The sequence below is a fragment of the Gossypium hirsutum genome, chromosome A13 (assembly GCF_007990345.1).
Source record: "Gossypium hirsutum isolate 1008001.06 chromosome A13, Gossypium_hirsutum_v2.1, whole genome shotgun sequence".
Taxonomy (NCBI): domain Eukaryota; kingdom Viridiplantae; phylum Streptophyta; class Magnoliopsida; order Malvales; family Malvaceae; genus Gossypium; species Gossypium hirsutum.
This window is the reverse complement of record NC_053436.1, coordinates 32,900,085-32,916,179: the sequence shown is the minus strand read 5'-3', so window position 1 is coordinate 32,916,179 and position 16,095 is coordinate 32,900,085. Positions and strand designations below refer to the sequence as shown.

Genomic DNA, 16,095 nt, shown 5'->3' with positions numbered 1-16,095 from the left:
GGTAAACCATTCAAATCATCTAACTCAATTCGAATAATTTCATTATTCTGACATCTTTAATCAATCATCTTACGTTTGCAGTTCACAACAACATCATGCATTGTTAGCCAATCCATACCCAGAATTATATCAAATTCATCAAAGGGTAATAACATCAGATCAGCCAAAAAGCAATTGTCTCTAATCATCAACGGACAATTCTTGCATACTTGGTCGACTAAAACACACCTATCTAGGGGGTTCGTGACTCTAATTACAAATTCAGTAGACTCTAAGGCAAAGTCTTACTGTTCACTAACTTCATGCATATATACGAATGTGTCGATCCAGGATCTATCGATACAATAACTTTAGTATCATAAAGAGTAAAAGTACTAGTAATAACGTCTAGTGCTGTTGTATCCTTCCGCGCACGGATAACATAAGCTCAGGCAAGTGCTCTAGCCTCTAACCTCACAGCAGAGTCTTTAGTTTCTCTCTGGCTACCACTCACATTCCCCGGGTTTCTGGGTGGTCTACCTCTAGTCGCAGTGTTACTCGGCCTCGCACTCTGGACATTATCTTTTTCAACCAACTCAGGGTAGTCTTTAATAAAATGATCTAACGATCCACATTTAAAATATGCCCGTTCTTTATATCTACAGTCACCAGAATGCCTATTCCCACATTATCCACACTCAGGTCGGTTCTGTCTCACACTGCCAACACTAGCAACCGATGTAGCTTGAGCCTTAGAACCCACTCGTTGCTTTTCACGATCTCTGTTTGAACGTCCACTGATGCATTAGAATGATTAAACGAATCTCAAAATTTCTTTGTTGTAGATTGGTGTGATTTACTAGTTGATCTTTTCCTTGAATCTCTTGCCTCAAAATCAACTTTTTGTTTTTCTTTGCTATAACCCTCGGCTTTACAAGCCCTTTCGACTAGGACAACAAACTCTTTGATTTCCAGAATTCCAATCAACAGCTTTATATCTTCATTTAGTCCATTCACAAATCTTCTGCACATGATTTCTTCAATGGAAACATATTCTCGGGCATACTTGCTTAATCGTACAAATTCTTTTTCATACTCAGCAACGGTCATCCGACCTTGTTTCAACTCTAAAAACTTTTTATGTTTCTCATAAAAAAAAACTAAGTAATGTACTTTTTTCAGAACTCAGATTGGAAGAATTCTCAAGTGATTTGTTCTCTCGGAACTACAAATATTAATGTTTTCCACCAATGATACGCATTGTCCCAGAGTAAAGATACCACACACTTGATACATTCATCATAAGTATAGGACAATTCCTCAAATACTTGAATTGTGTTCTCGAGCCAAAACTCAGCTCTCTCGGCATCATCATTAACTGTAGCTCGGAACTCTTTGACCCCATGTTTACGAATTTTATCAATCGGTGGCTTGCTCAACCGTATCGGATCAATCACTTTTGGTGCAATCGAAACTTGTTGGGGAATAGGCGGGGGTGGAGGTTGTTGGGCGACCGAATTCGTTCGAACAAATTTCACAAACCATTCATTCATTGCTTGGAAAAATGTTTGCTTAGCATCTCCCTCAAAACTACTCACAGTAGGCCTAGAAATCGGCCGGCGTTGCCCCTCGAGCAGGAGGGGGCGCGTTACTTTTAACATCGTCAGCTTCCACTTATTCAGGATCCATTTACTATGTGAAAACACATTTTAATTGTCAGGAATCATCACACTACCATAGTTAGTATATATGGCATATATAGCTAGATTCTCACATGCTACGTTAGTCCTAGAATCGACTAAACTGTGGCTCTGATACCACTAAATGTAACACCCCTTACCCGCAACCGAAACCGGAACAGGGTTCAAGGCATTACCGAATTTATATCATAACATTTAAACACATTTCAATATTTCTCAATTTAATCCCTAATATGTATTTTTAGCAAAAATTATTTAACAAAACTTGTACATTAAACATCAAGCTCTCATTTTTCATCCTTAACATTCAAGAACTCAAACACTTATCAATGGAATTTCACAAAATCATGAACACATTAAAAAATTAATACATAGACTAGATAGTACTCAAAGCAACGATCACAAAAACGTAAAAATTATCAAAAATCGAACTTAATTCATACCTCAATTTGATCATGCAAGTGCTGAAATTTTAAAGGCTTCAAATGCCTTTTTTCTCTTTAATAATCGGCTATGCATGAAGAATGGGCAAAAATTTTGTTTTTGTTTTATTAATATTATCTATTATACACAATTGACCATTTTTCCCATTAATTATTTCATGAAAATTTCACCAACTAATGTCCATCATTGTCCACCATTTAAATAAATGTTATAATTGACATGCAAGGACTTTTAATTTTATACTTCATAGCTATTAGGCACTTTAAACAATTAGTATACAACTTTTACACTTTACACGATTAAGCTCTTTTTAGTAATTACACATTCAAATGCTAAAATTATTTCACGAAACTTTCACACATAGCAATTAACATGTTGTAAGCACCAAAAATAATATTAAAATAATTTTATGACCTCAGATTTGTGATTCCAAAACTACTATTCCGACTAGGGTCTAAACCGGGCCATTACATTCGCCATGTTTAAATCGACAATACATATTGATAAAAGGGTGTAATTAAAGTGTACGAGCTGCATTTACCCAGAGGTCACAAATATGGAAATCCAAAAATCTGTTGGGCTTCATATATGCACTTTCGCACGTATGATGTGAGATCACTATAAACTTGATGCGAAAACTATCTACAACTGCATTATGCCAATGGTAAAAGACATGCCAACCATTCCTATATCGGTACTGATTTTTGAAATTCAAGGACGATTCTAGTACCAAGTTTCATACCAGAAAAAATGGAAAACTAAACAAATAGTCATAGAGTAGTTGTACGGAGATTGAGATACGTCGTATAGTGAACTATAGGGGTGGATATCCGCTATGTCAGAGTACGTGCCAAGGACTATCGTTGAGTTGTAGACATGACTTTATTATGGCCTGATGACCAACTACAACCGAGAAGAAGATTTTTCCACCAGATGTTCTGGACATTCAATCTATGCGTATGAGCTTTTCCTCACTGTAAGACACTTATGTAGGTTGATGGAACTTGGATATACGGGAAATATATGTAAATCTTACTTATTACGATTGCTCAAGACGAGAATCGATAATTGCTCTCGATAGCGTTTGTCGTTGTGGAGTCAGAAAACATAAAATCATGAGAATTCTTCCTAACAAACTTGTGGATGTATATTGTTAGAGAAGACAATATTTGCATTATATCCAATAGATCGAAGGGACTAATTGTAGTGATTAGGTGTTCCATTGTTCTGTAGAGATTCATTTACTGTATCGTCGTCAACTTCACCGAGACTACAAGAATGCTAGCACAAACAAGTAGAAAATATGGGTAAATTTCGATTTCAAAATATTTTTAAATATTCTTAATACTTCCACAAATTAATTTGAAAAAGGTAATGTGTCTTTTTAAAATACATACACAACGTATGAGCTAGAACAACACCGTTTCAGGCAAAGGCTAACCAAGCTTAAGGGTGATGCATGGTGAAATGAGCACTCCTTTCTGAGAGTGGTTGGATACCATGAAAAAGTGACAATAGGCTTAAAGTTTTGATGATGGGTCTCAATATGGTCTTATGACCATCAACTCGAGTTTAAACTCGAACCTGAACGATCTTATACGCATATCACTAAGAGATTTTTGGTTCCAAATCTAATCATCAGGAACCGAGATTATCAATGATGTATAAGATCGCTCAGGTTCGAGTTTAAGCTCGAGTTAGGGTGTAGGAGGTAGATGACCTTGTCGATGGTATTAGTGCCCTCATCGGTGCGAGTGTGGAGGGACTAACATTCATTGCCCACAAAATAAATATAGTTTCCCTTTCTCGATGTACTAACATTGGTACTCGAATGAGGGTCGCAAATCAAAATCAAAATCAAAATCCAATTGAGGTCTCCACTCCATCCAGGTGTTCCACAATGAAAGATATTGTTGATGATCTAATACTCAATTCTTTTATTATTTTCCCTTTTGTTAATTTCGTAGACGTTGTCAAAATTCTGTAGAACATCCGAAACATCTTGTTTGCATCCAAATTGTTGCAGAGCTCTATTCCCGGTATACCACTCGACTATTGAGAAATTCAACACAAGTGCGTTAATGCACCACAAGTGTGAGTGGATGTGAGCCAACGGGAGAATAATAACCGCAATGTTTGGGGCGAAATATGGCATCCAAATGAACTACACAATTAATAACATGGTTGTAGGAACATGAGTCAAATAACAAAAATAAAATAATTACATGAAATGAATATTAGGAAAAATTACCCCCTCACCAGCATGTGCCTCAATCATCTGTCGGTAAATCGCAAGCGTATAGAACCTTTCGATACCCAAACAAGTATACCATCTAGATAAAAATTAAACTTGTTAGAACAAATTTTTATAAAAAAAAATCTTGATGTAAAATTTGAATTTTATTATTTATTTACCAGTGGGAAGGCATGTGTCTGGTGACTAACTGATGCCAAAAATTGCATCCTATACAGCGCCTAAGACTGCAACAATATCAGACACCCGCCTATGTCTTGTACATTGTGCTTTGTTGTTTGACAAAGCTCAAGATACAACGTTGTTAGCACCGCTGAGCCCCAACTGTATGAACGACCAATTTCCAAATCAAATAACAGGAACAAGGACATCAAGTAGAACTTAGTATTATTTGCATCCGGCATAAGTACCCCTTATCAGATGCAGTATATATGCTCAACCAGTGTACATCATCTCTTGCTTAGTGGCACTACTTGATAAATATTCGAAAATTTCCTTCAACCATGAAAATCTCAAAGTTGTAAATTTATCTCCAGCATCACCTGGCAAGCGTCCTAGTAAGTGATAGCAAAGCACTGTCGGTTTGAACACTTTACTTGTACTCGTGATCGCACTACAGTCAATTGGGAACTCGAGTTGTAGTGCAACATATTCCAGAGTGATGGAGCACTTCCCACATGGCAAATGAAATGTGTGGGTCTTTAGGCGCCATCGTTCAACTAAAGCGGATATCAAGTCGACTCTCAAATCGAACACGCAGATCAATGCCACTGATTCAAATCTAGGAGCCTCTAAGTATAACATAATACGTTCATTCGATCAATAGCCCGGATTGTTAACATCGACCCTCAATACGCAGTACTTACCCTGACTGTATTAAATTACTATGTTAGTTAAAATCTCCCAATTAAATAAAAAATGACGTGCAACTTTATAAAGAGACCCATGAATAACAATTTTTTTTACCAGCACATTAATTATATTTGTTGTGTGATCATCTTCTCTAATCCAAGAACTCGTTTAGATATCTGCAGTTTCAAAAAAATATATATATCAACTAAACAAATAAACAATATACAAATAATGAAAATACATTATTTAACATAAAAAAATAAAGTTTAAACATTTTCACTCCTTAACAAAACACATAAATTTGAATTACACAAAATTTTTGACCTAAAAAAATCAAAGTTTAAAAGGCACTCAAATGACGGGTTGATTTTAGAATAACAATAAAAAAAAAACCTATGCTATCGACTCAAATAAATAAATATATAAATATGATATATCACAATAATATATACAAAAGCATGCATGTACATATAATAAAACAACCTTTCTTCTATACCAAAAATAACTTTTTATTTCTAAACAGGTCTTTCTTCTATACACAATAATATCACAATAATATCACTTAAACTTTTTTTTATTCCTAAACATGCCTTCCTTCTATACTAAAAACAACTTTCTTTATCCTAATAATAAGAAAAAAATTAAAAATATAAAATGAGTCACCCTAAAAATTAATTACCAAAATTAGCTATTTGCTATAGTATTTTTCGGTGTCACCTGACAAACATATAATACAAAAACAAAGCAAATGTAGATATATAAAACAAAATTTCTAAATTATTATTACAAAAAATATATAAAAACACATACCTATTTACTGATGATTCCTTCCAACCCAAACTCTTCTCCCAAAAATATATTATTACTATAAAAATAAAATTAATATTTTATTATACATACCAAAAATATTAAATTGTTTTATTAAAAAAACATTATCATTATAAAAATAAAAATAATATATTATTATACATACCAAAAACTCAACATATATTTCTAATGCATTCAAATAACATTAAATAATAAAATTTCAACAAAAAAATATTAAAAATGTAAAAATTTAATGCTGAAAATCTCAAATAAATAATAATTACATAAAAAGTCTTAAAAATAAGAAAATGATTTTTAATATTAATTAAGTAAAAAAAACAAATAATAATTATAAAAAATTAGAAAACGATCACATATGTTTTGCCATATCATTTCAGTATTTAATATTTTTTATAACTAATTAAGTAAACAACAAATAAATGAATAATAATTAAAAAGAAAAAAAGCCACAACACATCTAGCTATTACCTTTCTTTCCAACACAAAATCTCCAAAATCCTCAACTGCCAATCTCTTTTTTCTTTTTTCAACACAAACAAGAAGGGGACCATGTGGGCTTATATATATATATAGGGCTAAGGGAAAAAATGGAGAAATGGGGGGCCAATTTTGGGGTTGAGAAGTAGAAAAATAGAGCACCTCGTGACTCTGGTCACGTTTGTCATAGGTAGTCAGATCGGTGTCGCCTGACTGTTAGATCAAACAATTACGGGGTGCTCCATCTTTCTACTTCTCAGCCTCGATTCTCTCCTCTGTTTCTGATGACCAGTCATAAATTTAATTTTTGTTTCAATAGTGGTGCCACTTGACAAAAGCCCTCCACCTCTTAAAATTATTTTTTCAACTAGTATACGACTTGTATTGTAGTCGGTTCTACTTCATACCGGTGCCGTCGTATAGGGTGACATCACCAATAAAAAAATAAATTTTTTTTATTCTACTATGGTCTAATGATGGCCAATTGATGATGGGAAAAAAAATAATGGTGCCGCCACCTTATAAAGCACCACCCATGATCACTATTGCAAATAGACCATTTTAATAAATAAACTCATGAGCATATCATTTAAGGGATTAAATAATTTTTTTTGTATTATTCAAATAAAAAAAATTTATGAATAATTTAGAATAAAATACTCAATCTCATATTTTAAACTTGTCAATAGATGTTAAGTGATTTTGGAATAAAATATAACATTAAGCTAAATTAAAATAGAAAGAATAAATGTTAAGTATGATATAAAGATTAAAAGAGTAGGGAGTCATTACTATTTGTCAAGTTTTATATATTTTTATTTTTTTAATTAATATTTTAATCATCAAATCATCATATATTATATTAAAGGTACTTTATAATTTTAAAAGAAATTATTTTATGTAAAAGATTCAATCATTCGGTAAATATATTAATATATATAATATTTTAGATTAATGAAATGAAGTAGGTATGAAAAGTAGAATTATATTAATAAAATTAATATTAAAATTATTAAAATATTAATTATATATATATATAAAAAAAACCTTAGTGGATTGCTCCTCTCTATTTGAGTTTAATTTTCTTTTATGATGACTGGATTGAAGCCGGTTGAATCGTTATCCCACCTGATTTGGTTCAGCGAATCAAAGTCTGCAGCTTGAGAGAATCATTTAACTCTTAGAGTGTCTTGTTTGACCCTACACTGAACAGCATCGTAGATTCGGTCATAACATTAACACCAGTGTAAGAAAAATAGCAACATCAACTCAGAGCGTCGTCAAACAATCCCAAAATGGAAGAAACCAACCTTAACCAAACAATCCGTTGCATCGTCAAACTTGGTCTTTCTCTTTCTCTCAAAGTTCCAAACTTCAACATGTCTTTTTCCACCTCTTCAATTTTCTCTTTTTCTTTTTTGGGTTTAAAACAGGAGGAGCAGCAATTACTTGTAAAAATGAGCTAGAGAAGATCAATGAAGAGAATCTGGAAACAGTTTCGTCCCATTTGAGACAAGCAATGAATCTGGGTTCTTGCTCAACGCAAGTTGTGGGGATGGATTGGAGTAAAAGAGATGCGGTTTCGGATATTTCTTCTAGTTTATGTGATTTTGGTGATCAGTGTCAGTTCAACGTTGATTTCAGCAGATTTGTTGTCGTTCATGGTGCAGGTGAGCTTTGATTATGTTTTTAATTTCTGGGTTTTCTTTTGTGATAATTGGTCCCCTTTCGATATTTGATGTAGAAAGAAATGGAATTACTGATTTACGTTTTCCATTTGTAGGTTCATTTGGGCATTTTCAGGCGAGCAAATCTGGGGTTCATAAAGGGGGATTGAATCAACCTCTTGTCAAGGCTGGTTTCGTTGCAACTCGAATTTCTGTAAGATATGGCGATTGAAGTTTTTAAGTATATAGAAAAACATTCCATTTGAATTTTGCTTTGGTTTATCAATCATGGTTTATGCAATCCATTGATTTGCTTATGAAAAAAAATCGACTACTAAGCAAAACTGCAATTGAAGCTTCACTTAGTTCATTTGTAGCACTTGCAGTGATCTTACAGATTATTGAGGAAAATAAACCCCTTTTCGCATTTGGTACTTAATGTTTTTCGGTGTGGTTTCTTTCCAGGTCACGACTCTTAATCTTGAAATTGTTCGAGCACTAGCCAGAGGTATCGATCTCTAATTTGTTAAGACTAACAGATGTAGCTGACAATATTCATTCAATGTGCTAGATCTATTTGTGTTCCGTGTTGCTGCTTCAATTGTGAGATTAGCCTTGATTATTTCTAATTTTCAAAATAGAACTTATTTCAATGCGTTTGAGTTTACACATATAGAATGTTAGATTTTGTCTTAAGAATACCAGAATTTCAGGAAACACAGACTGTTAATTCGTTTAAGTTATCATTTGTCATTGTGCAACTTTTGTTGAATACTCTATGCGTACGGGGATCATCATTGTAGAGAATACGACAAATGTATTTAGACTAAACTATTCATCAAACTTCTATGTTAGTTTTTGTATCACACTTATTTTGTGAGCTGAAATTTCTGCCTTTGAATGCTTGCAATTTTCTGCTTTTCCGGCCTCATTTTCTGCACTCTGTTCCTCGAAACGACCAAGATGTCAGTAAACCAAGTTTTTTGCTGTTCTTGCAGAGGGTATTCCTTCTATCGGAATGTCTCCGTATTCATGTGGATGGTCAACCTCCGAAAGAAATGTTAGAAGCATCTAAAGAGTTGTTTGTTAGATTACAAATCAACATCAATTAAGGAGCCAATTTCCTCTTCCTTTTATGTTTTCTATAACCTTTAACCCATATGTTTCTTCAGGTAGCTTCTGCTGATTTGTCAGGAGTAGCCAAAGCGATTGACTCAGGCTTTATCCCTGTAAGTTTGTTCGAATTCCATAATTTGTTGATAGAGCAGGTTCAATACCTGACAATGCAGCATCTATCGAATTATGACCTTGTTGTACTTTTCCTATAAATTGTCTAATATCGTTTTATTTTATTACGTTTTTATAGGTTTTACACGGAGATGCAGTACTTGATGAGCGCCTGGTATGATATCTTTAACCATTTACAAATTTAGGATTTTGTTATTTCTCATATTGGACCTATATGATAACTTGTAAAATCAGGGATGCACCATTTTGAGCGGAGATGTTATCATCCGTCATCTTGCGGAACACCTGAGGCCGGAATATGTCGTCTTTCTTGTATCCTTCAGCCGTCTAGTGAATTCCATTGATCTCTTGTTACATGCTCCTAAAATCGGTTTATTCACACTGCATTGTACATGTTTAACATTGTTCCATGCTTGTTTTCCAATTAATGTGATATATAAGACTGATGTTTCGGGTGTATATGACCGACCACCAACCGATCCAAATGCTGTTCTCTTAAGAGAAATAGGTGAGCCACTTGCTATTAACTGCAAATCCGACACTTGCATAAATCTTGATGGTTATGACAATATTCGTGTTTATATCAGCTGTGGATGAAGATGGAAAGTGGTCCGTTGTGAAACCAACTCCGCAAAGCCTGAACAAGCAAGGTACATTTTCCCTATCATCATTTGCATGAACTTCAAATATAATGGAGAGAGGAGCTTTTTAGCTATGGTTTTATCGACCAAGACTGTATGATGAACTGAAAATATTGATTTGTCGAACAGTTGAAATAACGGTAGCAGCTCATGATACGACTGGGGGAATGGTGACCAAAATATCGGAAGCTGCAATGATTGCAAAGCTCGGAATTGACGTTTACATAGTGAAGGTAAATGGCGAAGGTTTTTCCATATCTAAACCATAGGCTTCATTGGCTCATTAGCCTCAATGTACTGTTTGCAAAACTTTCAGGCTGCCACAAGCCACTCATTGAGAGCATTGAGGGGAGAACTGAGACATGGCATACCAGACGACTGGCTCGGGACGGTTATCCGGTTCTCAAGATAGATCGCATGAGGTATTGGAGCATATTTTATGACTAACCAGGGAACAATATCTTGGAGCCTTTTTCAAGTGAAGATATAAATTCTAAGAAAGTGACATTTTGCGTCACCATGCTTGTCTCTCTTCAAAGTCGGAACTTCCACAACCTGTAATAACATTTAGGAGACGAAAGAATTGGTTGATGGTTTAGTAGAGATTATGAACAACATGACCAAATCCCTCTACTTTGCAATTTTTATGGATTTACTTCTTATATATGTAATCTGAAATTTATATTGAGGTGCCTATTTATTTATAAATACTAGATAAAACTATATTTCAACTTCCTGCAGTCTTCCTTCCTCTTAATTTTATTTTCAATAATTTAATGCATTCTTTCCGCTAAATTAAATTAAATTTTCTCTTTTTAAAATTACATCCATTATAATGTCTTTCTTTATGTGATTATTACCTTTTTTTTTTTAAATAACACATCAACAATTTTTTCCTCTACTTTTCATGGATTTGAAATTTAATTTTTTCAATAATTTAAAGCTCTATTTTTTTAGATTAGATTTTTTTTTATAAATTTTATTTTCAACAATTTAATGCTTTACTTTTTAGATAAGATTATTTTTGTTAAATTTAGATTCATTGTACATGGCTCAAATGATTTTTTTTTAAAAAAAAATTCAAAATTACAAATCAATATATTTTTTTAAAATCAACCATTTTTAAAAAATATATTTAAAAATTTTAATAATTGAATATAAATTTTTAAATAAAAATATACAAACTTCATGGTAAGCTAAATTTTAGGTTTAACACCTCTTTTGGCACCTGTACTATAATTAAATTATCACCTTCGTACTTATATTGTTTTTTGATCAGTTTTGGCTCCCTTAAAAACTTTAAACTGGCCAATGACACGCTATCACGTGTTACAAAAAATAAAAAAACCGAAAATGTTAAGATTGGGGTCAAATCATTGTACAACTTTTGCAAAGTTATTAAAATATCAATTCACCTCTCTTCATATTTTCATGCCTAACAAAATGTTATATATAATATCTAATTTTTATCTTTTCTTTAGAGTAAAAACTGTAAAAAAAAAAATGCAAAATATGCATCCTACATTAAAAATATCAAATATTTATAATAAATGATAAAAAAAAATTATTGTCTCCTCCCTCTGTCTTACTACTTCAATAGATTTTTTGCAAGTAAGTTTTATTCGTTAAATTTTATTTTTTTCTTAGCTACAAATTTAATTTAGTACTTGTATTTGTACAAAATATATATTTAATTATTTTTTTTGTAAAATATGAATAGAATTATTTCATTTAAGATGTGTAGTAATTGTGGGTCAAACCATTTATGATTTTGCATTTCTATGATTTAATTATTTGTAATTTGCTCAAAGCAATATATGAAATCTAACTATCTTTTTTTTATTCCTATTACTTAGCTTTTAGTTAAAATAAAATGTGATTTCAAGTAATTTTTTTTAAAATTATATATTCATGATTTTATATATGTATTAATATTATATTTAGAAAATATATGTAAGATAAATTTGGAACACTTTTACTTTTAATTAAAATTATAAATCTAATTTTATCTAAATTCATAAATTACAATTACATATCTAAAAAAATACTTAATAAACTAAACATTATAATATAATTTTCTAGAGATTTTAATCAATATTTTCTAATCTACGCTAAATATTATAAAGTAACTTCCCCAATAATTATAATCCCAACTAAAAACTTTTCAGATGTGAAAGAAGAAAAACCTTGTAATTAATATATTAAAAGAAAACAATTGCAGCCACGCAATTTTTTTTTTTTAATTTTTCGCAAGAGGGGAATATATATAACGATATGAGGGTGTTCTTTTACTTGAAGAGGAGGCCCTGAGCTTCAACTTTCTTCACTGCCACTGTCGCCGTCTTCTGCTGGTACTTGGTCTTCTATGCGTCCAACTTCAATGTCGAGTTGGAGAGGAGAAGGTGAGCTTGAAGTTTCTTGGTTTTGAATAAAAATGGTAATGGAATAAGTTGGAAGTGAGTGAATAAACCAGCGGAAAAGGTGTTTAAAAAGATCAAACAACAGTCCATGGAAGGGAGAGGAGAGAAGGATGAAGAAATGGAAAGGGAAGAAGAGGGAAGCTAAAAGTGATGCAGTTACCGCAATGGAGAAATCTCCGGTACGAAAGCGGATGGGATTGAGGTTTAGAGGGAGGTGAGCGGAGGTAAAGAGGAAGAGTAGAAGGAACAGTAGTGCAAGTAACAAAAATGGCAGCTGCATTATTGAAATTTGGTGGAAAAAGAAACAATATGAAATTGAAAAGAGGAGTGATACAGTATCTCAAATCCATTTTCTTTTGCTTCATGTTTCCTTGTACCCCTCCATTTCTTTTTATAATTTTCTTTCTATCCTCCTTCGGACATTTTATTCGAAGTTACATTTTCCATTTGAATGAATTTGACAATCTTGCAGCTAAGGGTGAGTTTAGCAAACGAATGACCCCACACGCCATCACTACTCCCCAATTTCCGTCGATTTAATCACGCAGCCATGTAGCGCCACGTAGTCTAAAATGTCCTAATGTAATAAAATCCACCGTATCCATCTTTGTGCAGCGCGTACCCTCCATTCAACATGGGCCATTTCTTTGTGTTCAGCCCAAGCATGGAATTTTTTTATGGAATTGGGTCTCGACCTATTCCAACATGATCCATGAACATCTCTATTAGAGGCCAATCACCCATTTTTATTTTTATGTTTTTATATTCTACTAGTTTACCTTGGTATTGAAGAAATTGTCCGTAACTAAAGTGTTGTTTGATGCATTGAAAAATTAAATGCTAAAGAATCAAGTGTTAAATTTTATAAAATACCGAATTTACATTGAAAAATTATTTTGTAAATTAGTAAAATAAAATAAGTATTAAATTTAATTACAGTGTTTGATAAAAATAAATATTGATTTTTTAAGAATTTATTTATTTCTTAATTTTAAATTCATTATTATAGTATTTTATATTAGTTTTGATAGTTTTGGGTAAAAGTAAAATATGGTAATATGAATTTTTTTTAAAAAAAAGATAATTTGCAAATATACTGATATGATAATTTGCAAATATACTAATATAGCTATGTATATACTTATCTTATTCCATACTTTTTTATTTAAATTTTAAAGATATGTTTGAACACACAAAAAAATTAAATAAAAATTCAATTACTAGTAATTATTTTTTTTCTGAGTCAAAAGTTTTATTAAAAATCCAAATGAAGATGTAACACCCTTCACCCACATTCGTCGTCGGAGTAAGGTTTCGGAGCATTAACGAAGCTTATTGATCAAATAGACATAAATTACAAACATTTCTTATCATATTATATTCAGGTCAAAAACCAATTAAAACTCATACATACTGTCCTTTATTCGAGCCCTCGAGGCCCAAAATACACGATAGAAATAAATCAGGACTAATTCGAAACCTTAGAGAATTTTTTAGAATACATTAAAAATTTTCAAAGCTGCAAGGTTCACATGGCAGTGCCCTAACCCATGTTTGTACCCGCATAACTTTCTGACTTGGGTCACACGGCCGAGCCACATGTCCGTGTGCCAGACCGTGTGCCCTTTCGAAATGGCCTCGCATGCCCGTGTGCTAGCCGTCTCACACGGCCTAGTCACACGTCTGTGTGTCTAGCCATGTAGACTCAAAATGTAACTTAAAAAACAAGTTTACCATTCCCTGCAAGCTTGGACAATAAGAAACTCAAAAATCATTCGTTTAACCAATTTGAAACACGGTCAAACACAATCAAAACATGTCAAAACAATCATCCTAGGTGCCTAAACAATGTACCCTCATAGGTACCACATTCATATCATTTAAACATCATTCAAATCCAATTTATAAACATTGCCAAATTCAATCTATCTTGCCTAATTCATGTTCATTTAAACATTAACTTAAACATACCATAATATGACCTCAAACATAAACACATATTTATATGTATATAACTAACCATTAATAACTTATAATCTTATTTACAATTAATCCACAAATTAATTAATATTTAGACACCTTAAGTATATGCTGGCACATTTCAAAAGGATAAACATCACCACGTTTGAGTTCGGGATCGTTGTTGGATGTTGAATCGATGATCAAAATTAAGTACCTAACTTGCACACAGAAAAAAAAACCGTACACTGAGTAAAAACTTAGTGGCATTTCTATAATCCGAATATTTAAAGACAGAAAATTACAAATGTACAATTTATTTCACATTTCATTATACAATTGCATTATCCATTTCATGTTCAATTCATGAGTATATAACTCATATATTCCATGTATTTGCAACATATTTCATAATCTATTTTCAATTCACTATTTCACTTCCATTTCTCATACCATTCTATTTCAATATCAATAATAAAACTTTATTAGTCATTTACCCCTATTAATACTACTCGGACTCGGATGGATACATGGATCCAACCAAACACACCAGTTTGGCACCCAATGCCTCATCAGATAATTCGAAGAAATAAATTGACACCCAGTGTCTCATCGGTTAAACCGAAGTAAATTGGCACCTAGTGCCTCATCAAATAAATCCGAAGTAGTAAATTGACACCTAGTGTCTCATTGACTCAAAGTCGAAGAAATCCCTGAACTCTTTCAATCCTATGGCATGCCATTTATATTCGGCTCAGCCCGATACAATTAATAGGGTAATTTTACATTTCAGATATAATCAATATCCAATACTGATTTTTCATATAATCACATAATTACACATATATTCATTTTAATTCAAAAATCAATCCATTCAATATATATATATCTACCAATTCAATTCATTCAATCAATTATCAAAATATCAATTACTCACCTCAACACTTACCATATACATTAAATAGAAATTACAATAATTAATAACTAGCTTCAGATTATAGAAATATAAACCAGAAATTCTGAGCTATTCCTCGTCGACTTTATTTTTCCCTTTTTAGTCTAGGATTCTGGTACGACATTAGCTACGGAATTAAAATAATTAAAATTCATCAATACAACACAATTCAATTTCATAGTGAATATTTTAATTTTTACTCAATATTTGCCTAAATTTCAATTTAGTCCCTAAACCGAGACAAACTTTATTTCTTTACAGTTAATCCTATATTTTCACACAAATTCCACTTTAAACTAAATTTAACCCCTATTTTCACTTAAATCCCTAAATTTCAAAATTTTCACAATTTAGTCCCTATTACTTAAAATTTACAATTTATTCTACAATCCAATCCTTTTTCATTTCTAACTTAAAAATCTATCAATTTAGTCCCTAATACTAAAATTATTCAACATAGACAACACTTAAAAACTCAATAATTTCTAAATTTTCGGCATGGGTCGGGTAATATTTAACACCGGGATTCCAAAAAACATAAAATTACAAGAAAAAAGAACTAAATTGACTAACCAATTGAACTTGGAACTTTGAACCCCTAAGGCTCTTCGTCTTTCTCCTTTCTTCATTTTCTTTTTCTTTCTTTCTTTCTTTTCTATATCGTTTTATTT

General features: G+C 32.2%; 1 protein-coding gene across 1 annotated transcript; it reads left to right on the top strand.

Moving 5' to 3' along the window:
* The first annotated feature begins 7,587 nt into the window (after positions 1-7,587).
* LOC107893867 (isopentenyl phosphate kinase) lies at positions 7,588-10,821 on the top strand. The gene is made up of 12 exons (XM_016819008.2): positions 7,588-7,878; positions 7,968-8,204; positions 8,318-8,415; positions 8,667-8,709; positions 9,200-9,261; positions 9,374-9,430; positions 9,568-9,603; positions 9,684-9,761; positions 9,891-9,957; positions 10,037-10,099; positions 10,220-10,323; positions 10,407-10,821. The coding sequence occupies exons 1-12, from the start codon at positions 7,830-7,832 to the stop codon at positions 10,500-10,502; spliced, it is 990 nt and encodes a 329-aa protein (XP_016674497.1). The 5' UTR covers positions 7,588-7,829; the 3' UTR covers positions 10,503-10,821.
* The last annotated feature ends 5,274 nt before the right edge of the window (positions 10,822-16,095 follow it).

Bases quoted from the DNA above. Each gene is read 5' to 3' on its own strand.
- LOC107893867 (XM_016819008.2), top strand. From the start codon at position 7,830: ATGGAAGAAACCAACCTTAACCAAACAATCCGTTGCATCGTCAAACTT. The intron at 8,710-9,199 runs GTATCGATCTCT...CTGTTCTTGCAG, and splicing joins TGTTCGAGCACTAGCCAGAG to AGGGTATTCCTTCTATCGGA. The intron at 10,100-10,219 runs GTACATTTTCCC...TTTGTCGAACAG, and splicing joins GCAAAGCCTGAACAAGCAAG to TTGAAATAACGGTAGCAGCT.